Source organism: Taudactylus pleione, unplaced genomic scaffold, assembly GCF_031769625.1.
Source record: "Taudactylus pleione unplaced genomic scaffold, aTauple2 ptg000161l, whole genome shotgun sequence".
Classification (NCBI taxonomy): Eukaryota; Metazoa; Chordata; class Amphibia; order Anura; family Myobatrachidae; genus Taudactylus; species Taudactylus pleione.
The window spans coordinates 4858899-4881892 of NW_028284563.1; the positions used below are offsets into that span (position 1 = coordinate 4858899).

General features: G+C 43.6%; 1 protein-coding gene across 3 annotated transcripts in view; it reads left to right on the plus strand.

Moving 5' to 3' along the window:
* The window catches only part of PCBD2 (pterin-4 alpha-carbinolamine dehydratase 2), a 119598-nt gene extending 96974 nt beyond the window's left edge, over positions 1–22624 (plus strand). For 2 of the 3 annotated variants that reach the window (XM_088475077.1, XM_088475079.1), the window contains 2 exons: positions 11355–11435; positions 15897–16014. In XM_088475077.1, coding sequence (XP_088331203.1) covers positions 11355–11435; positions 15897–15989 — 174 coding nt within the window. In that variant the 3' untranslated portion in view covers positions 15990–16014. Of the gene's footprint in view, positions 1–11354; positions 11436–15896; positions 16015–22149 lie in introns of those variants that run through there. The other variant, XM_088475078.1, reaches the window with a different exon arrangement.
* The last annotated feature ends 370 nt before the right edge of the window (positions 22625–22994 follow it).

Consider the following 22994-nt stretch of genomic DNA (forward strand, 5'->3'; position numbering starts at 1 on the left):
CTAAAAGGACAGTGTGTTAGGTGCTAGCTAAACACATGCTGGAAGGTTGTGGTGTAAAATGTACCTTTGTTTAAAACCAAGATCGTACATCCAACTGGTGTTGTACATTATATGGGCTGCTGTTTATAAAAAGGTTTCAGTTAAAAGTTGAGACGATATTCTGCAATGCGGCTTTCACGGTCTGATTGTGTTAGTTATACACATGCTTTTTAGGGGCGACGGGGAATAAAAATCACTAGATTTTTATTTTTTTTTAGATTTTCCACGGAGCCTTGCTTACCATATACAAAAAAAAAAAATGCAATTATCTTGGATGTGATCCCACAAACAAACGTGATCTGACTAAACCTTGGGCTGATGCCGTATGACATAAATGTGTTTGACAATAATATTGCTTTGCAAAACTGTTTGATAATTTTCATTATTGCTAATTAAACTTGAAGAAGCACAGACGTCTGCCAAAATGAACGTAGGTTTTGCAGCCGGAAGCTGAAAATTAACTTTAATTGATCTTTAAGATAGTTTCCCTGATCACCAATTAGACCAAATTAGTGATCAGATTTCAAGATGGGAATAAATACCCTGACTGATGAGGAATAAAAACAAGATTATATAGTGTAACGTAAATATCATCCGCTTTTATCACCCTTTGTATCATGGCAAAGAAGAAGGTTGCAGACCTTTTAAACATACAAGGTTGACCAGGTACAATACTTTCCAATTAATGTAATGACAGGGGAAGTATTTATGAGCGTAATGGAGATTGCACTGCAATTACGTGCAAGTCGTGAGCGTTTGTTTCCAAAAACTGGACTCGTTTCTACTCTCTTTTTATTTTTTATTTTTTTTTAAATATTCAAGTAATAGATTTTTGACATTTTTTTTGTGGGACACCTAATGTTCTTCCAGCACACTGTTGGAAACTGTTTTGTTCTCAAACTCATTCATGCTGTACAAAATGTTCCTTTCCTTTTTCATATTAGAAATATGCATAAGTAATTACCTAGAAGGCGAAAAAAACAAGTCTTTAATCAAGAATTCACATAATTGATTTTCCTAGAAGAATACGTTTGTCCTTTATAGATGATAAATTAATTTCCACCATTTTTATTTAGTAAAATTTTGCAATCTGTAGAAATATATATTCATTTTGTTTTTTATTTCGTTTCTATCACCTGGAAATCTTGGAAAGGTTCTGTATAAGGTTATTTTTTTAAAATTTAATTTATGAGTTCTGTTCCTAAAATATAGTAGAACACGCGTAATAGGTTTCCCTTTAAATCTCTCTAGTCTGCCCCTGGCGTTGAACTTCATGTTAAAAGCTTTAGCAGAGCTCCTCATAGTACCTATGGGATATAAGTCACAATGTGTTCCTCAACATATACAGGTATGGAATCTCCCATCCGGACACGTTAGCCGCAAAACTCCAAATATTAGATGAGGAGGACTGTCCTTTGTAATCACATTCGTAAATACTGGCATTAACGCCATTAAAAACCCGATAAGTGGCAGGATGTACTGCATCCACGATGCTATGCTTAGTATATCTAAATACTCTAAATTATACCCCTTTCAGACATAAAATCCCAGCATCAACCTGGCTCTGATCCGGGACACTGAGCACGGGTTGAAGCCGAGGTTTTCTCTTTCACACATGACCGTCACCCTTCACACTGTGTCTTCCGGCATTCAGTGGGTGCTTGGAGATGATGTCATCTCCAAGCACTTCCAATCAATTTCTTTTAGGTGTAACACAGGTCATCAAGACCCAGGTTGCACCTTTCAGACTTGATCTGGGTCGTCGACCCAGGTTGCAAGTTCTGGGCAAAACCCTGATGGCGACTTTCAACCCAGGTCGGACCTATCAGACATTCCCCTTTTAGACATGGCTTATGTCTAAAAGGGGTATTTGTGAGACCTGATACATTTTTGGAGGTTGTGCCACACCTAACTAGAATTTTAATTTACAGTGTGTTCAAAATTGGATCAGACACTTAGAAACAAAATTCCATATAAAGATCAAAATAAGTTATACAGTGTGGCTGGTCAATATTTGCGTTTTTGGAACAGTAACTTCCACAGACAGAACGATCTTGGATATTTCCCTGTATAATTTTCAGTTCAAGTAACATCAATCTCTATTACAAATTATGCATGTGCTGTTGTCCTATGTTAAACATATTTCTTTAAAAATAATGGAAAAAAGTAGTAGAAACGTACTAATTGTAAAACGTAGGTTATGAAAAATATCTAACACTAAGATAAAAGAAATAGCACATGAAATAATAATACATAGGGGGCAATTATATTCAGTGGGATGTGACACCAAAACACTCAGCTGTGCACACCACAGCCATATACGGTACCTGCAACACCGCTGGTTTTCCTATGCACCACTATAGGGTGGCTAGTTTTCCTATGCACCACTACAGCGATTGTGGCTGTTCGGGATGTGCCTTTCCGGAACAGCAATTCGCAGACGTCATGTCTAATTGAATCACCATCTTTGTCGCATCAGTAATAATGTAGACTTTTCAGGTCAACATAAATCAACACTTACAAGGTATGTAGACACAAATGGACATTTAATGGCATCATGTGATATTACAAATTAATTTATAGATAATATGCCATGATAGTAAATGGTGTCCCTCTAATAAAGGCTTTACAACCTCATCCACTAAATTATTATAGTTAATTACGTTCAAATCAAAAGATACAGAAACTATTAGAACATCCAGTATTTTTAAGGAAAGCGGAAGAATAACTGTTTGGACTTATTGGTCTTTGTAGTGTAAAGAAGAGGGATTTTAGACTGATCCTAAAGGTCTGAAAGATCTGGGTATCAGGGACAGTGGAAGGGCTGACAGCATTGGGTTGAATAGATATTTATTTGGCTAAATCCTGGGTCAAAGAGTTTAGTCTTCTGGGAGAAGCCGGATGAGTTTTTGGAGATTAGTTAATAACCAGGGTCATCACAGCCAATCAGAGCCAGAGGGGTAAATTTACTAAGATGGGAGTTCTATTTAAGAAGTGATGTTGCCCATAGCAACCAATCAGATTCTACTTCTCATTTATTTAGCACCTTCTATAAGATAAAACCTGGAATCTGATTGGTTGCTATGGGCAACATCACTTCTTAATAAAACTCCCATCTTAGAATCTCCAACAGGTTACATCAGGCTCAGTAAGCTATGGTGCTTCTGTTGTTGAAAAATTATATGTCCCTGTCAAAAACTTGAACCTCATGCTGGGACATGTAGTTCCACAGCAGCCATAGAGCCACATGATACCTGTTCCTTGATTAGAAATATTAACCCACGCTTTATAGATATAGATCGGCCAGCTGGTCGCCCCCCCCTTGTACACACGCAGGCAGATGCGCACGATATATCAAGCAATATGTCTGTGAATTACGTTGTTCACAGATATATCGGGTGTACACACCGACCGATGGTCTGGACAATATATTGTTCGGCGGCTGTATGAACATTATATAATGTGTGTACCCCACATTCATATACAGCAAGATCGGAATATCATAGAGTAAGCTAAGTAGTAGCTGCTTATTGATTATGTTACACATATGCATCATTGACGGCCTTCTACTTCAGTCACCGTGAGGAGAGCTGCTGTACATATCCCGCAGCTCTTTGCAGAGAATACTTGGTCATTTACATTACATCAGTCCCTGTCCCAGTCTTTGTGGAGATGTAACAAACCTTGGGGAGAGATAATGCAGAGAAGTTGCCCATAGCAACCAATTAATTTTTAACTGTCATTTTACAGAATGTGCTAGATACGAGTTAAATGATAATGTAATGTAGACGTTGCCCATAGCAACCAATCAGCTTCTTGGAAATGATAGCGAGAAGCTGATTGGTTGTTATGTGCAACTTCTCCACTCTATGAGCGGGATGCATGACGCATCGCACTCGCAGTGCATTCCGCCGTTCATCGCATGCATGCCGCTGTCGGTAAGAGCGTCCCTTTACGGTGGAGGGGCTTCCGGGTCTATGACCCAGAAGCCCCTCTGGCATCCTTCTGCGCATGCTACGCAGGTTGCCGGGAGGGATCAGATTGGCTTCTATGGGTAATGCCATCAGGAAGATGGCGTTACCCACCGCATCCAAGTCCCGGAGTGCATCGCTTGGCGCATATGAGACGTGGTCAAACCCACATTTTCGGGGTTTTACCTCATTTCTCAGCTTGCTGCATCCCGCCCTACCTCTCTTGAAAGTTTGATACGCCTCCCCCTATATTCACATGGACACACACACGTTAATGTATTTTTGTTATAATCCTTTCACCCTACCTATATATTTTTGGATTGCGGGAGGAAACCCGGAGCACACTGAGGGTACACAAGCACAGGGAGAACATACAAATGTCACACATATATTTCCTTTGGTCAAGCATTGAACTCAGGACCTCAAGGCTGTTAGGCAGCATTGCTAACCACTGCGCCGACCATGCTCCCTAGTTTATCACCAGTGTTCTGAAATATAGGTGCGATACCTGTGCACAGTTAACATAATTGCATGCGATACTATATGTTGCGTTTGGCTTCTTATGGCTTGTACAATTTTGTTAATTTTTGGAACACTAGAATGCTGAACCCAGTAACTTTGTAATTAAGATGCTGGAGGAAATGCATGAGCTGGTGGCATCAATACCTTGGTTTTCCATAGTTAATTGAGTGATTACTCGATGGATTAAGCACTTCTTCTTGATTGTGTAAAACCAATACCTCGTGCCACGAATGTGACGACTTACAATGTCCGCTCGTATGCTGTGCATTTCATACAGAATATTTCTGGGGAACATGTAAAGAAATCTGATCTCAGAAAGGTTACGTTGGGTTGCATAACAAACATTCAGGTTCTGCAGGTAACATGCCCGAACAAGAGATTTTGCTATTCTTACAAGGTGATCTTGCCATTTAAAAAATGGACACATTTAGATATTATATAAAAAGACTAGGGGAGATGTATCAAGCTTTGGAGAGAGATAAAGTGTCAACCAATGGGCTCCTAACTGTCCTTTTACAGGCTGTGCTAGAAAAACGACAGAAGCTGATTGGTTGGTACTTTCCCTCCGCTCATTATGTATTTGAAAAGCTAATTCATTAACCCATTGAAAATGGTATTTATTATAATAGGTAAGTAGGGGCTTACAAATAGTAATATGTTTTATTACATTACTCGTACATTAGACCTTGATTTCCAGAGCAGCTCATTTTTTTTTAAGTTCATCGCTGGATTGTTTACTTGGGTACAGAAAAGAAAATACAGAGTTAGCTCCTACGTGGGCTTTTCACACATTAGTGTCCTATTTACAAAACGTTGGGCATAACTGGGGCAAAGCCTTTACCTTACCCAAATCCTTGCCGTCATCAGCCCACTTTGAGACATCAACCAGGAAGCCCCAACTCCGCTAAGTCTTAAAACATGTAACTGATTTAAGCTGTGTATAAACATAATCCACTTCCATAGTTCAATAGTAACTGTATCGTTATTATAATAGATATACGAAAACTAATGCACTTCTTAAATTAAATAAAAATGACGATAAGAAGAACCAATTGTATGTTTTCTTTCACTTTATAAACTATAATTGAAAAATGGCAGCTGGAATCTGATTGGTAGTTATGTGTTAGTGGGGGCAATTCAATTGTTTAGCAGGCGGCTATTTTTTTTAAGGCACCCGGCAGAGCAATTCAACGGTTACTCCGTCTGAGCGAGATAGGTGCTGGCATTTGTGCTTGCACCCTCAGGAGGGTGCAAGCACAAATGTGTAAGGAGCCCGTGGTTAGGGAGCCCAGGACTTTAGACGGGTTTAACTGTTTTACATGGCTAAACCCGGTATAATAGGGTGTAACGAGGGCGATAATTAATGAGTGCTCAGTACAATTGAATTGCAAAACTGGCCGCCCATTAATTATCTCTGCCCATGCAAAAAATGAATTTTACTGGTTCATTATTTGCTTGTACATGACTCTTTGGGGTTTATTTACTAAGCAGTGTTAGGAGACAGGAGCTGATTGGCTGGCACCTTATCACTTTTCACTCTAACTGTCATCTCACAGGCTGTGTTTGAAAAAAATGACATTTGGGTGCTGATTGGCTGGCACCTTATCACTTTCTTATCACTTTTCACTCTGTCTCCTAACACTGCTTAGTAAATAGACCCCTTTATCATTATCGTCTGTTTAGTGGTGGTGTAATAATTTGTTTTATTTCATACATTTCTTTTCCCTTTTGATTTCCACATAAAGAGAAAAAAATGAAAGATGAGATCAGTTATGTTTGAATAATCCTTGCCAGAGTCTGAGTGTTGTGTTTAGTGAATGAGCCGCTTGTACTCCCTAGTGGCCTATGGATCGGTTTTGTTTCATAGAGGAAAACATTTTAATTGCTGACACAAATGACAAACTTCATTGGAATCAATTGCAACCCCCCCCCTTTTTTTTTTCTCCTCGCTGGCAAATTGATTCTTGATTCACTCCTGCACACAGTGTTTGTGAGTTCCCTACACGCAGAGGCATGAAATCATTATCTGCCATTACACACTATTTGCTTGTGGCCAACATGTGGGAAAAGGCTCATTTTCAATAAAGAACCAATTAAATCTGTGCTGCTTTACTGAGCAGCTGTGAAAACGTAAACAAATAGGTAGTGCGCAGATTTAATAGCACATCCCTGGTCCCGTGGGGCTCTTCCAGATTCATTTTCATACTTCAATTTCACAAGGAAAAAAAAACAAAACAATGTAATATTGTTTATATATAACTTCACATATTTTGGGGCCTATTTAATTAACTCGCACTTATCGTGGAGATGAATGTGTTTTGTTTAATTGTCGCTTACCAAGGCGATAAAAAAAGAACATTAAATTAACAACGCATTAAAACCGAGCGATACTAAACATGTGTAGGGGCCCGATGCATATGTGGAAGTGGGTGCCATGTTTGAGCATCTATCTATCTATCTATCTATCTATCTATCTATCTATCTATCTATCTATCTATCTATCTATCTATGTATCTATTCATCATTTTAACCTACTTTTGTAGAAAATAAGAATTGGGGCTATTCCATCCGGGAGGAGGCAGCCAGGACAGCACTGGGTGGGGGTGGAGCTCTGCAGAGGTGGGCGGGGGTGGAGCTCTGCAGAGGTGGGCGGGGGTGGAGCTCTGCAGAGGTGGGCGGGTCTTTGGGGGCATGACATCACAATTGCATCCTTCCATTTGCATCATCATAGCCCTGCCCCCCCTGCTATGCAATGCCGTGATTACCATTATTGTGCAGCAGGGGGAAGGCCTACGATGATGCAATTCACTGAAAATTACATCACTGGCCGCCTGTGAGCGACTGGGTGGCCCCAAACCTGGGAGAAGTGTTCACCAATCCAGGTGGCTGGGAGCAACACGGCAAGTATGGGCTATTCATTATAAAGGTAATGCACTGATATCTCCTGCTTATCTTTCAGCCTCGATCTGTCCCCATACACTAGTATGGGGACCTAAATTAGTCAAGCTCCGAATATATAATATTTCCGGAGCTTGACTGCGGGAACATTCACTATCTTCATATGGCGTTTGCTCCCACACCCCCGCTCCTTCCCTATGGAAAGGAGTCCCGGGTTGCAAAGAGAGATCCCTCCGCCCCTGTCCGGCTCCTTCCGCCGGACGTTGGGGCTTTGTGCACCTGCGTGAAGCTTAGTTATCGCAGGCGCACTAGCACTGCTGAGTCAGACTCAGCAGTGCTAAGTTTCACTGCTCTGATAGGGATTGGGAGACAGGTGATTTTCGGTTCAGATGTCTCCGCAGCGGAGCAATGCTGAGTGCCCTCTGTGCGTTATTTATATACTGTATTTACGGATTGATGCCCTGGCTCCTTCCTGGAGGATCTGCACCCCAGTTGTTGAATCTGTATTAATGTGAGTACCAGGGGCGTTTCTAGAGAGGAGGGGGTCCATGTGCAGTCTCCGGCACGGGCCCCCTCCTCTCTGCCCGGCAGCGCACTGAGCTGTGCGCGGCCAGCGCCGGAGTTATAGACTCTGGGCACTAGAGTGTGCCCAGAGTCTATAGTGTATGCACGGTCACCGGGAAAATGGCTGCGGCGGCCATTTTCTCTGTACTGCGCATGCGCAAACGACGGGAAAATGGCAGCCGTGGCCATTTTCCAGTCGTTTTCCAGCAGCGGGCTGGGACTTCGGAGAGGTAAGTAATATTATGGGTGTATGGTATGCGGTGCGGGGCCCCCCTGGACCCAGGGGCCCGTGTTCCTCGCACACCCAGCACCCATTATAGATACGCCCCTGGTGAATACCAACCATTTGGATGTGTATATATTTGGAGTCACATAGCAGCTAGAGTGCCGCACATTGCCTACCAATGATATACGCGGCAAAGCTGATAAAAACAGTAACGCAGTGCTTACAGCTGCTTTGGGGTTCAACCTGCCTTTGAGTTCCTAGTCCATGTGTTGCTTTCTCAGTGGGTGTGAAAGCTGAGGAGTTCTCTTTTACATACTGTACTGCATACCTTCCCGATTTATGCGGGACAGTCCCGATTTGGGCTCTGGGCCTGATTCAGACCCGGTCGCGAGCACTGTGCACTCGCAACCGAGTCGATGGTGCGCATGTGCGAGACCCGGATAGCAACGGGCACTCCGTCGCTCCGGGTCTCGCAACAAAGGGCGCGAGCTTTCGATGTTGAGTGACAGCTTGCCCCCTTTGGTGGGCGGGCCGGCGGAGTGGCTGCCCAAATGTTCCCATGTGAACGCCTCTGTTTGGGGGCGGCCCCACTGACATCACGAGTGATGTCAGTGGGAGAGATTTCGGCTCTATTAGAGCCGAAATCTCTCTGGGTCTCGTCGCAAGCCCGATGGTCGCGATGGTCTTGACCGTCGCAAGCCCAATGGTCGCGATGGTCTTGACCATCGCGACCATCTTCCTGGCCGCTCACTATAGCTGTGGGTGGTCACCCACAGCTATGAGAGCGACCAGGAGGCCGTCCTAAAAAAAAAAAAAAAAAAAAAGACCGGCCCTGATTCAGAGCGAGCGCTCTGTCAGAGCGACCGGCTCTGAATCAGGCCCTCTGTTCCTCCTTCCCGATTGGGGTGGAAGTTTGAGGTATGTCCCGTTTACTATGCGCTCTGCATGGAAGAGCAACGGCCAATGGGTGCTGCACAATAGAGAAATCTGAAGGCTGGATGAGCCTGCAGAAAATGTAACCCTTCCCTGGGCTGATACACAGATAGGGGGCAGTGTTTATAGCGTAGGTTGCTTGCCCTAGTTGTTATTACCAGGCCGGCCAATTGGAATTGAGGAAGAAGGTCTTTAAATAGGAGGGAGTGGCCTGAAGCAGACTTCTTTCTTATGGCAATTTTCCTACCCACTACCATGGAGTTTATGTTGCGGTGGTTGTGCTTCGTTCGTGTTGTCGATTTCCATATTTGGGGCGGTTGCCAAGGGTGAGCCGTCTGCCTAATTCTTACCTTGTGAAGGCAAGCTGGTCTCTCTCTCCTCCTTGCTGCTTTTTCTGGAGAGGCTCTACTGCTTCTCCTCTGTTTTTTCTCTCCCGCGGCCGCTCCCAGAATGCCATGCGTGACAACGTCACATGGCATGACATTGTCACGAATGGCACCGGCATTTTGAGAGACTGGGACTCCCAGTGGGAGGGAACAACAACCTCACTGTTTAGCAATATGGCACCGCCGCATTTTGGAACTATAATGCCGGCGGGCAAGAGTGGGCTGGTGCTGTCAAATTAGATGACGCTGCTGGGATGGCTGCGCCTGCTGCCACATTGCCTGGGCGATAGCCCTGCTTGCCCGTCCTTTACAACTGCCACTGATGTATGATGATATATGTAGCAGGGTAATGCCGCGTATCCACTGGACAATGTAATATCATTATCATTCAATCGTTCATTATATTGTGCAGTGGACATTGAGCCCACACTGAACGATATATCTATCGTTCAGTGCCGGCACCCTCCCTCATCCCCGAACCTGCAAAACCGGATGATATCGTCAGGTTGGACAGCAGGTTCATACGATGAGTGACGTCGTAGACGACCAGCAGGAGCGCGCATTGCAGGTCGTTGACGGCATATCCACTGCACTATATAAATGAACGATAATGATATAATTATCGTTCAATATACCGTCTAGTGGATACGCGGCATTAGGTGAAAGGTTGGGGTTTGGGTTAGGCACTAGGGAGAGGGTTAAGGTTAGGCACTTGGGGGGAGGGTTAGGGTACGGGGGTGGTTAGGTTTAGACATCTGGGAGAGAGGGTTAGGGGCAGGGAGAGGGGGAGGGTTAGGATACCGATCGACAGGTGTCTGTATCCTAACCCTGTCGGGATTTTGACCGCCGGGATTCCGCGTGCTGGCATTTCATACCCAACCCCTTTATACTGACCCCATTACAACATTAATATATATATAGCCCTAGACTTTGGATGGCCGTGGATGTTTTATATGTAGTGTTCACTATATTCAGTTGCCACTTTGTCATATATCCTATGACCTAAGCAGTTACTGTTCCAGGATATTTTATGTTCATGTATAATTATATTGTTATTGTTATAATTAACTACACTGCTTTCCATTCCCAAAAGTATATATTTTTTTCATTATTTGTTTTAATAAATACTATATTTTCATATACTTGATATATACAGATTATTCTAATAATAATAAGAAGAATATCTGGATTATCCTTAATAGCATGCACTGAGTGCTGCATTACACATACGTCTTTTTCTCCCATGTTGGTCCCTGGGGAGACACACTCCCCTTCTGTGGGCTGCTGGTATTAGTTATTAGTTATTAGTATTACTAAGTGCAGATAGATACAGACACGTGCGCTTATTGTGTATTTTTCGTTTGATCATTTTATAGACTAGATAAATGACAGCTATAACCTGACTGGTTGCTATGGGAAACACCCCTGATCTTCCTCCGTAGAATAAATGTTTGTTAAATATCCCCCTGAGTGTGATTTTGATCTGCATTGTTGAAGTCACATTGAAGCTGAAGTGTAAAAAGAAAAAAAAAAAAAAGATTAAATATTGTAAACAACTATAAATGTGGCCCTTTAACCGTTTCAGCAGTGTCTTGGGGGATTGAAGCATTGGTCTTGCATTAATCCGCACTGATGATACAGAGACATTGCATAACAGTACTTACAGTTCAAGTTTGTCTCTCGGGAGTGCGGTGTAAAAAAAAAAAACCCCGCTCATAGCGATTTTACAAGACAAATAGCCAGAAACACTCCCACTAACAGCAGCGTCTCAATATTAGCCAAACGTCTGTACTATTTTTGTTTCTTTTCCTTCAGGCCTTCGGATTTATGACTCGTGTGGCCCTGCAAGCAGAGAAAATGAATCACCACCCAGAATGGTTTAATGTGTACAACAAGGTAATTCATTACATTCATACTCCATCACCTGAGCTCAAACCACCGTTGCATTTTTTCAGGGTATCGCTTTACTGGGTTTTGTTGCTCAGATGGGAATAACGCTTCCTGCTAAGGCTTGCACGCCTCGGACCCGGCAAGCTTGTGACATAGGAATAGTTGTCAAGTGTCATAATGGATTTGTCCACTCTGCACTATCAGTACATTCAATCGCAGGTTATAGCAGCGCAACAACCTCCTAACAGTGGCATAGTGTTCACCTAGGCCTACGGAGGAGCAGCTCGTGGCAGAGCCAGCCCTCTAGAATTTCATGAGCAGTACTGCTGGCAGAATATTTGAAATATAGGTGGAGAGGTTTGCAGACAAACTAGGCTAAGCAGAGGCTGCGAGGAAAGTGGAAGGAATCCCAAGCATTCCCTTTTCCCTAATGAATTGATTGTGATGTATTTTCATGTTACTTTATTCTAATAATTGCTTTTAAAGTACGGTCCCAACACGTGTGTTTTTTTTTTTTCAGAGGTAGTGGGCAAAATGTGATGCCTCCCGCCATTGATCACATCGTGCATAGCCAGGGCCGGCTCGGGGCATGTTCAATCAGTGCGGTCGAACACGGGCGCCACCCCATAGGGGGTGCACCCCTGCCAATCATCCTGATATTCAGCGGGACAGTCATGTTTTTTGTTCCACCCGCCGGGCCTAAGTGTCCCGCCGGTGTTCGTGAGGTTCGGCACTGTTGCAGCTGTGTGGCGGTGCCAGCCCCGGAGAAAAGGAATGGATGCCTCACGCATGCACATGGCATGTATTCAGTGCAGTGAGAGGGTTGGGGGCAACCCAGCTACTGAAGGAGTGCTGAGCTTGTCACCAGACTGATTTTAAATGGGAGGCATGCCATACGGGCACGCCCCCAATTAGCGTCACTCAGGGGGCATGGCATATGGTAATTAGATCACACCCTTTTCGGACGCACACGGCGAAGGTGAGGGGCATCAGTCCCTCTCCGCACAGGGCGCGGCAACACCTGGAGAAGGCCCTGTGCATAACGCCGCTTAATAGTGCTATATGCACAAAGATTTGCATCTAAAACTGCAAAGGACGGCTCTTCCGATTAAGAGCAGTTCTATGCTGTGCGAGGACCTCCGGGTTTATGACCTGGGAGTCCTTCTGCGCATGCACGAGCTACGGGAGACCCTGAGATGGATCCTGTTGGATCCCTCTCGGGGAAGTCTCCGGTAAGAAGCCCATAGGCTCAAATAGATGGCATTGCCTATCGGGAACAACTCTCCGGAACTTGATGCATATGGAGAATGTGGTCAAACCTCCAAAAACTTAATTTTTTTGAGGTTTGACTACATTTTTGGGAATAGTGCACCCTACCCGAAGAGGGAAATGTAGTTAACGAGTTGTCGAAATAGATGATTTTCGCCATGGGATTTAAACAGACTGGTTCTGTCTTTAGATAAAATAACACTGCTTTAAATCCTGCTGCAAAAATCACTGATAATTCCATTTCCCTCAAATGCAAAATAAACAGTCCAATGTGAAATGTTTTACAATTGTACAGAATATTCCCTTTTTCTGTGCCCTTTTTCCTTTATTTGCTTATATTTTTTTAATGACTAACTAGCTGAAACAGCAATTGCACCAGTAGGCGACCTTCTCTTTCATTTCTACCTTGGTTTCAATATTACTTTATTCAGTTTGAAGAGGTGCTACCCACTATAATAACCAATAAGTATATAAGTATCTAGAAGGGGACAAGATAGTGCACTGGTCGTATCTATGTAAAACATAACTTTTTTTTTTGTCTCGCATAAAATTATTAGTTTCCTTAAAAATATGGCATAAACAAAAATCGCAGGGGAAATATTAATTTATTTACAGTGAAATAAAATGAGTCTCAGGGACTGTTCAATAGGTATATAACACAATATCTATTTCAGGTATAGAGTATCCATAGCTTTAAGTGTATTATAATCTTCCTCAGTGAAACCTAGTGTCTGTACAATAGTTACGTCATATTACCTTTAATTATTATCAACTGGCAATTGCTTCAAAACACTGTAATTATATAGATACAATGTATCACAAAGTCTGTACTAGCTCTGTAATCCAGTAGAATACTATAAAAAAATAATAATGGTGTTGAAGACCTTTTAAAATAAATTCAGGAGTCTATTTACCTACTACTGTGACAGCCTAAGAGCTTGAAAAGATAGTACAGATATGTTTTTGGATGGCTGTGAGGTCATTACTGGCCTGCAGGGATGGTCACCTTTCCCTCGGGCTCTGTGTCCTATTTTTAGTAAGAATTTGGAGAATTGCCCAGTGGAGACATTGCCCCGCAAGTGGACCGTCGTGTATTTCCTGAGAGATTTTCCAGATAAGGGGCCACAGATATGATTCCTTGACGCATGCCTTAACTTCGTCAACTCGAGTTTCCCTTGGTACTACTGGCAGAGTCTGCTGGAAGTCATAAGCTAGCAGCACAGTGACACCCCCCACATTACTCCATCATTGTCCCCGATGTCTTTGAGAGTTCTGCTCAGTGCCTCAAAACCTCCCTTATGCGCCATGGTACTCTCATCCCAGACAATGAGCTTACAGTCCCGCAGCACTTGGGCCATGTTGCTTTGTCAGTCAATCACCGTGGTTGAGAGGAATCATTTTACCCCTTTTCAGCCCCTTAGTAGTCAAATTTGAAAAGCCCTGCTTAGTGGGTGCTTATGTCATGGAAGGAACATACTCCCCAAATTTCATGTTTCTAGGTCCAGGGGTTTGGGCTGGGTGTTGATTAGTCAGTCAGTCAGGACATTGTACAGTGGGAGGAAACATTTTAGCACTTTTCACCCCCTTAGAAGAATTTAGAAAAATACCTGCTTAGTGGGTGCCTACGTCATGGAAGGAATATGGAATATAGTCTCCGAATTTCATGTTTTTAGGTCCAGGGGTTTGGGCTGGGTGTTGATGAGTCAGTGAGTCAGGACATTTGTTTGGGATGCAGTCAGGAAGCAGACGGTCAAAATGCCGACCGCCAGCTTCCCGACTGTCTAATACCGGCAGGGGTCTAATGATAGGCATCAAAATCCTGACGCCTGTCGATATTTACCTACACCGGGAGCCTGACGCCCGACATACCGATCGAAGGTAAGCCGGGCGTGGACAGCCACGGGGGGGAGGGTTAGGTTAGGGGCTCGGGGGGGGGGGGGACTTAGGAGGTAGGCACGCCCCCGGGAGGGTTAGGGTTAGGCTAGGGGAAGGCCACCCCTAAGGGAGGGTTAGGATGAGGAGTTTAGATTAGTAATAGTTGAAATACCTACCTGTCTGGATCTTCACTGCCGGTCTTCCGCCGTCAGGATTTGAATGAATGCGTCCGGCGGTATTTCATACCGATCCCATTTGTTTTTATAAATTAAGATTAAAGTCGGGTTTTGCACCAAATTTCTAAAAAGAAAGAGGCGGCACTCCATGGTCCTATATTCGAACAATCTTGTATTGAGGCCTAGTTCCTAACATTTCAAAGGGACCTTTCCCCAGAGTGCAATACATTGTAAGAAAGTTTTTTTTTTTTTTTTTTTACCATTTAAATATGTAACACAATAAAGTATTATACTGAAAGTTTTATAAATTGCTCACTTGTTTTTGTTGAAGATTTGAAGTTGTAGCAGATATATCTTTGGTGTATAATGGGCAGTGTTGTTGGCATCCATCTTGCAGCCTGTGCATGTGTTCCAGCAGGATCACTCACAACTGGCTTATTATGCTGTATAGTCAGAGAATACATGAACTAGTCATTATTAGACATTTGTGACAGGATTTATTGTTTTGTGATTTTTGCGAGGGACCTCTTAGCTCACTTACCTATTTTTAAAGTAGAGAAATTGTCACTAGCAGCCAATCAGCTTCTAATGCCGCGTATCCACTTGCTGATTAAACAGAGCGATTGAACGATAACATCATTATCGTTCAATTGCTCAATAATCGTGCACTATAATGTCGGAAACCACCAGCGATGCGCGCTCCCGCTTGTCGTTTTCGAAATCTATCATCGCCTGAACATGCAGGCCAACCTGCCGATAACGACATATTGGCCATGTTCATGGATTAGGGAGGGTGCCTACACAAAATGACATATCGTTCAGTGTAGGCACTACAGGGGATCAGGAACGACTGTACGATTATGATGTCTTAATCGTAGTGTCTTTCCATAGTCTGATAGTGGATGCGCAGCTTAACTGTAATTTATCTATACACAATCTATACATTGACTGACTGTCAGAAGCTGATTGGTTGCTATGGGCAATAACTCCATTTTATCTCCCTCATAGGCTTGATATATCTCCCCCTTATTATAAAATATTCACAATAACACATCTTTTTATACATAAGCGTATATCGAAACCCCCCCCCCCCCCAAAAAAAAGTTTTTCTTTTGATGTAATTCATGCGTATACTTTGTCCTTACAGGTACAAATAACACTGACGACACACGATTGCGGAACCTTGACCAAAAAAGATGTGAAGCTTGCACAGTTTATCGAAAAAGTTGCGATTCCCTAAAAAATAAACTTTTTTTTTCATTCTCTCTGTGTGTATTGGTGTGTTTCTGTATGCGTGTTATTAAACAGACGCTATGCCCTACCACATGTGACTAGGATTTGTGTTAGTGTTAAGCTGGGTACACACCTAAAATACATACTTGCCTACCCTCCCGATTTGGTCGGGAGCCTCCCGAAAATCGGGTGCCGCTCCCGACCTCCCGGGAAGGCAGGCAATTCTCCCGGCTGCCGCTCACCCTTCCTATCCCCCCGCTATAACCCCTGCAGCCCCCGCAGCGGGGGGGCCGGTGACGCGATTCGCGTCATTTTGGCCCCGCCCCCTGCTTCACAATGCCTATTTTATCGGCATTGTGTAGCGGGGGCGGGGCCAAACTGACGATATCGCGTGACTCCGCCCCCACCATGCCCACAAGTGATGTCACCCGGCCGGCCACTCCCCCTTGTCTCGGCCACGCCCCCCCTGTCCTGCCGATCTGGCTGCTCCCTCCCGGAAGGAGCAGCCAGAAAGTCTGCAGGTATGCTAAAATATATATTTGCATATGGACTGATCCGCAGATGATGGTTCTTCATACGCATTGAATAACCATCATCTGGCCGCGGGTTCCGCTGGTCAGGGTCGCGACGTGCCCCTCTCCCCGCGGCCTCTGCAGCAAGTGTACTGGTGGTCGGCTGACCGCCCGTACACACAGCGTGATGAGCAGATATATTGGGCATCGGCTGTGCAGCACAGCCAACGCGATATGTCTGTGAACAACTATTATCGCTGGTACTCACAATTATACTAGACGATCAATTCATCGGCCAATATATCTGCCAGTGTGTACCGAACATTAGTGCAGAGGCAATATGGCAATCTGAGCTTTTACAGTAAGAAGAGACCTAAAGGAAACAAGAGGAACAGTCAGCTATGTTTCATGCTCTGATAAAATGGCATCGTACAAGTATATATGTTGGAGAGGGAAATAAACAGGCAAATGAACAGGTTAAAACTTCTATAAACCAAAAAATACTTCTCTTTTGCACTGAAAAAAAAAAAAGTGCGCACATAGTGCATTTTAACATGCAGATCCCCGTCATGGAGCTGACACCGGGTTGGTATGCTGAAAGAATTGCGGATACACATGAAAATGCACATGGCGGGGAGAGATCACTATAGCGCCAGAATCTTTATTCATTGAAACATTTCTGTTTTTCTTCTACTGTATTACTCGGCTCATACTTAGCCTAATCTCTGCCATAAACGCCTGAATTTTAGGGAGTCTTCCTGGGAGGACCAGAGCTCTCTCCCATATCCCGCCCACTTACCTACTGAAATATACTGAGCGGGGTGTGATGGCACGATTTGCCTTGAATCGTGTCATCATGGACTTATGGGATCCCCGGGAGGAGATATAATATAAAAAAAAAGTAGCAAGAAAGATGTAGCTATATCAGTGCCTTAGACTAATCATGAGGGGACATTATACAGCATCCACACAAATGATACCCCAGAAGACTACAGGGGGAGATTTATCTAATCTTGGAGACTGATGAAGTGAAGTTGCCTATAGCAACCAATGAGCATCTAAATGTCATTTTACGGGCTGTGCTAGAAAAATGACTGCTGATTAGTTGCTGTGAGCAACTTCTCCACTTTATCTCTCTCCAATGCTTGATAGATCTCCCCCTTTAAATTTTCAAATAATAAATAACATTAGCTTGCTTATTTCTCCTGACACAGAGAGCACAATTTGTACACAATGGCCAAAATACTGTCGTTTGCTTATTGACATGGCGAGTACCTGAACTGGGTGTGTTTTTGTGGTTTTTGTACCTGCATTTTCCAAAACAACCAAAAGCAGGAATCTACACGCAGGTTTTCATAATAAAATCTACAGTTGTATATGTTTTTTTTAATTAGTTTGAATGAAATGCATAAACTATATAGAAATAATATGGTAACCTAGCAATGCCTGCCTTTTTGAAAAGTAAACAGCCTACCACATCGAGTAATGTTTATTCAAACTAGGATGTGGGAGATCTAGGCATTAGAACCCACCGTCTATGGACTTATTAATGCTTTCTGTACAGTTGTATAATAGGGTGTTATTGTCTGATGATCACCAGACAATAACTAATAAGGGTCATATTGAGAGATGCCACTTTGTTCCCCCCTGTGCTATTTTTTGCATGAAGTGACATAAACCTTATCCCTCATAGACATCATTACACAATGGCAAAATTATGTGATCATTGCTGGTGATGAGAACGACAACTGCCAGTGGAATTTCCCCCCTTGATTCCCTGCTGTGCTAAGTGGGACTTGTCCTTAGCACTTTTTAAGTATATGCTGAGGACAAGTCCCACTCATCTTAAGCAAAGAAGAGGGTTAAAGGATAGACTATTCAATACCATAAATACACAATCTTTATATATTTTATCCAGTTTAAATCATCTATGTTGGTTCTTTTTAAATTAAAATAAAAAGTTATGGTAAAACATGATGATATCCCGATTTGCTAAAATATGAAAAATGTGTGATCTCCAAAATGATCAAAATCTGTACTGTCCTCAACCTAAAAGTAAATGGACATTCTCAACATGTCTTTGTTCGACCTGCCCACCAAATGTTCTTTTTTCATATCGTCATGCATTGGCTAAATTGGCCATTGGACTAAGGGCCTGATTCAGACCCGGTCGCAAGACTGCGTTCGTATGTAGCCAGCCGATGTTTGCATTATGCGTATGCATCGCAGTGCACGTGTGCGAACTGGTCGCTGCAATAAGGATTCGATCGCAGAGAGCACGCAAAACCCTCACAGAGTGATTTACATGAAGTGACTGTTTGGGGGTGGAGAGGAGGGGGTGGCCGGTGGAACGCAGGCGTGCCTTTGCGTTTGCACGCCGTTACAGGGGCGTGCATAATGAAGCCCCTGCGATTGCATATGCTGGCAGAGGTCTAGCAGGCGACAGGAAGTATAGCAGCTTGTGCGGCAGGGTCAGGTCAACCATAAGTGGTGTGAGTGGTTCCGATGTTACCGATGTTTTCGCTGACTTGTGGATGCACGTCATGGGAAGTGGGCGGCTTTATACAGTGATAGGCGTCTTGGTATAGTCCTACGGTTGCCGTGCGATTGCATTCATTAGCATATTTTCGCACAAAGCGGGTGCATGTGAACGCAGCCTTGCGACCGGGTCTGTATCGGGCCCTCAATGCCTGGATGTGCACATATTGCTGTGTATGTACTTAACGTTAGACAAACCCAGTGTCTGATTTAATATAACAGTGGCCCAGCCTTAAAATATCCCTAAATGATCAGTCTGTTTAGTTCAACTAATCTGACTTCCACTGTTATATACACGCATAACACAACTTACGGTGGAAATAATATACAGTATGTCAAATAGAAAGTAAGTGCACCAATCACATTCAGGGGTTCCTTTCATCTTCTTTTGGGTCAAAACAATAACAGTTTAGGTAGAGTTTTGTGGTCCTGACTATTTTCCAGTCTTACGATGTAACAATGTATAGTACAGTATTGTGCGTGTAATAAACAGGCGGCCAGAAGCTTCATAATTGATAATACATACTGTAGACAGATATTACAATGGTCCATATCTTTGTATTATTGCTTTGTGATGAGATAACATGTTTGCTTTCAGTATCCAAGCAATAAATCAGCCCAAGGTGATCTGCCCATTTATGGCTCCTGTTTTATCTCCCCGAAATACGCTGCACTGTATAGATCGCCTATGTAGCTGTCCATTTCTAATATTCACCTTCTTTATAGTTCAGCTATAGTTCTTCCTCTTAAGCTGGCCGTACATCAGAACGATATCCTTCTAACTAACCAACCAGTTAGCTGGTAGGAATGATAATCCGGTCATGTGTGGGAGCAAACAATCATCAGTTTGCTCCCACACGCCAAATAATGGGCAAAATCGGTTGGTCCATCTAGTTGGGAAGTTCAGACATGTTTGATTTTTCCAAACTAGTTGTCCGCTAATTGTTCTAGTTTAGGGGGAAAGTTTCCAACTATCCCCCCAACCTAATGATAAGTAAGCAAACACTGGCCAGCAGTGTCCACCTACTTATTCACTATCCTCATGGCCATCACTGCAGGGGCTGCTCCTGTCAGTCTGGGATTCCTGTCGGCGGTGGCGGCAGAGCCGAAGGAAGATCAGGAGGAGGAGGATCGGTGGTGCTGGATCAGTATTGCTGCTGCATGTCCGTCAGTAAGAGTGTCTCTCACTTGGTTTGTATGTGGAGAGAGATAAAGGGGTCTATGTGCTAAGCCTTGGGGAGAGATAAAGTGGACGGAGATTAAGTACCAACCAATCAGCTCCTGTCACTTTACAGGCTGTGTTTGAAAAATGTCAGTTAGGAGCTGCACATAAGCACAGGCTAAACACAGCTGGGTCATGAGTTTGGTTACAGCTGGGACCCCAAGTGCTTTATACAGCAATGCCAACCACTGTGCCACAGTGCCATTTACTGTTTTTACACTAACTTGTTTGAAAGAAGGTATAGCATAGCTGCCAATGACGGCAAAACACACCTAGTTTAGAAGATCACCTCAAGCTAGCAACTTTTCTGTTATGTGTCGACTGCATCTGTGGCTATGTTAGCTGACTTTCTACCTTACTATGCTGATGTGAGTGTACATCCATATCCAGGAGAAAGGCCGGGACCACCCACTCTGCTTTTCCATCCACTATCCTCATCATCATTAGTATGGGGACTTACACCACCCCATGCTGGGTGCAAGAGACCCGTCTGAGACAGGTGTCCCATCTGCGTCCGCACCACACAAACGAACACAGAAGTCTGCCCATACACCCACCACGCTGCCAGGACAATCCCATGAGATGTATCAGGTCCTTGCCATGGAGAGAGTAACCCGTCAATGGACGAATCAATCCATCCGCACTTCTCGTCTCCTTCCGTATGTCTCTGCATGGTGCAGTCTGTGATTGGATTTCTGCAGTGCGTGCGTAATTTGCATATATCTGTGGGATCCGTGCGCATGTAAATGTAGCTCCATTGCAGACAGAGTTCAATACAATAGATGTAATATGACATACCTACTATAGTAAGTGGATGAGCACAGTGTTTATAGTGTGCTCATTCAAGCTATTATCCAACCAGCCCAGTTCCAGCCACATAACACCCATTCTCTACTCCCTTCACTGGCTGCCTGTCAGATGGAGAATCTGTTTCAGGACTGGCGTATTGACTTTCACAGCCCTACATGACCAGGGGCAGGATGTACTAAAGGAAAAATGCAGTGTAACCCCCATTTTCAGGGTTATTACCGCATTTCCATATGTACTAAGCCCCGGCCACCCTTTTATCGTTGTGGCATTACCCTATAGAAGCCTATGGGCTTCTTACCACACCTGATGCCCCGCCGTCGCCCAGCACTGGCCTCCACTTACCTGCTCTCCATGGTTGCCATCCCGTGCTCCTGCTGGGTCCTCCGTCTCCTCCTCCTCCTAATCTTCTGGGTGCAGGGAGGAGCCCGGGGGTTCCTGCACAGGTCACCAGCAGGAAGCTACCGGGGCTCGGAGGGGGCGGGGTCCCACGGAGACCCCCTCACCCAGCATCAGCTGTTTCGCAAAGGGCAGCTCTTATCGCAAGATTTCTAATCGCATATGTTAGTACATATGCGATCAGTAAAAGTTGCGGTGACTGGCGGAATGGTCACCGCAACCTTAGTACATCCCGCCCCAGGTATGGTACCTGAAGCAGCTTCTGATCCCTTACTGCCCCGCTCGATTACTGCGATCAGTAGATGAAGGACTATAGCCAGTACCTGGAATCTCCCTAAATTCATCTGGGGGTCAAGCTTTTAGCTTTGTGGTTCTGAGTCTATGGTACTCGCTTCCCCACACACTTCCAGAAGCCTCCATTCTAGAGTCCTTCAAAAACAGAAACAATACTCACCTGTTTGCTCACGCGTTTCACTAATGTCCTTTCACTAATGTTTCTCTTTTCTGCTAAGCTTATTTGTATTTTTTGGTTTTAAATGTAAAGCACTTTGAGTCCTCTTGTAGGAAAAGTACTATATAACTAACATCATTATAATTATTATTGTTATTATTATCATCCCTTAAAACCAAAGTAACCTCAATTAAAAACAAATAAATTACATTAATATGATCTTTGTTAATGCTTCCAGCAGGTGAGCGACACCGGTCAGAGGACGTATTACAATTGGATCTTCCGTTTGAAAAGTGACCTTTGATTGTTACCATCATTCGCTTCCATTGTGGAATATATGCATGGACTAATTGGAGGTCCGCGATCTAAGGGGACAAATCACCAATACACCATCAATTGGGGGCGTCACATGCTGACATGATTTCTGCCCATGAAATTATTGGGACACCCTGACACCACTGTGCACACCGCATTATTATCAGCACGAGACGGCGCACTCTGTGACAGGTCTGGTGTCCATTTCCGGTTGGATGTGGTGAGGTTCCCTTGCGGACGCTAAATCTGTATTTATATACACAGAATTGTACTTTTCAAAGCTGACTATCGATGGTTCAGGTCTGGACTGTATGGATTTCTTATCATAGCACATTAGATCCCAGTGGGCTGGTGCTATTACTAGATTATTAATGTGGGTGTATTGTTGTATTTTTATTGTTATATTGTTGCTACTTTTAATAAAAAAAATATATATATATATAGACAATATATGATATTAAAAATGGTGTCTTAATCTTTGTGTGGGTTCTACCCTATCCCTATTATACTTTTATATACTCATATTTTTCAGATACATAATATCAATTAGCGCAAAACCCATCTACATTTCTAGTATCCAGTGACCATTCTGTGGCCACAGTATTTGAGCTTACACAAGCTCATAATTGTTTTGCTGCTTTGTCTAGACGTAGTGATATATAACTTTAATTTTTATTAGTGCCTGCTTAGTGGTTTTTTTTTTAGTACCTGGAATCTCCCTGAATTCATCTGGGGGTCGAGCTTTTAGCTTTGTGGCTCTGACTCTAT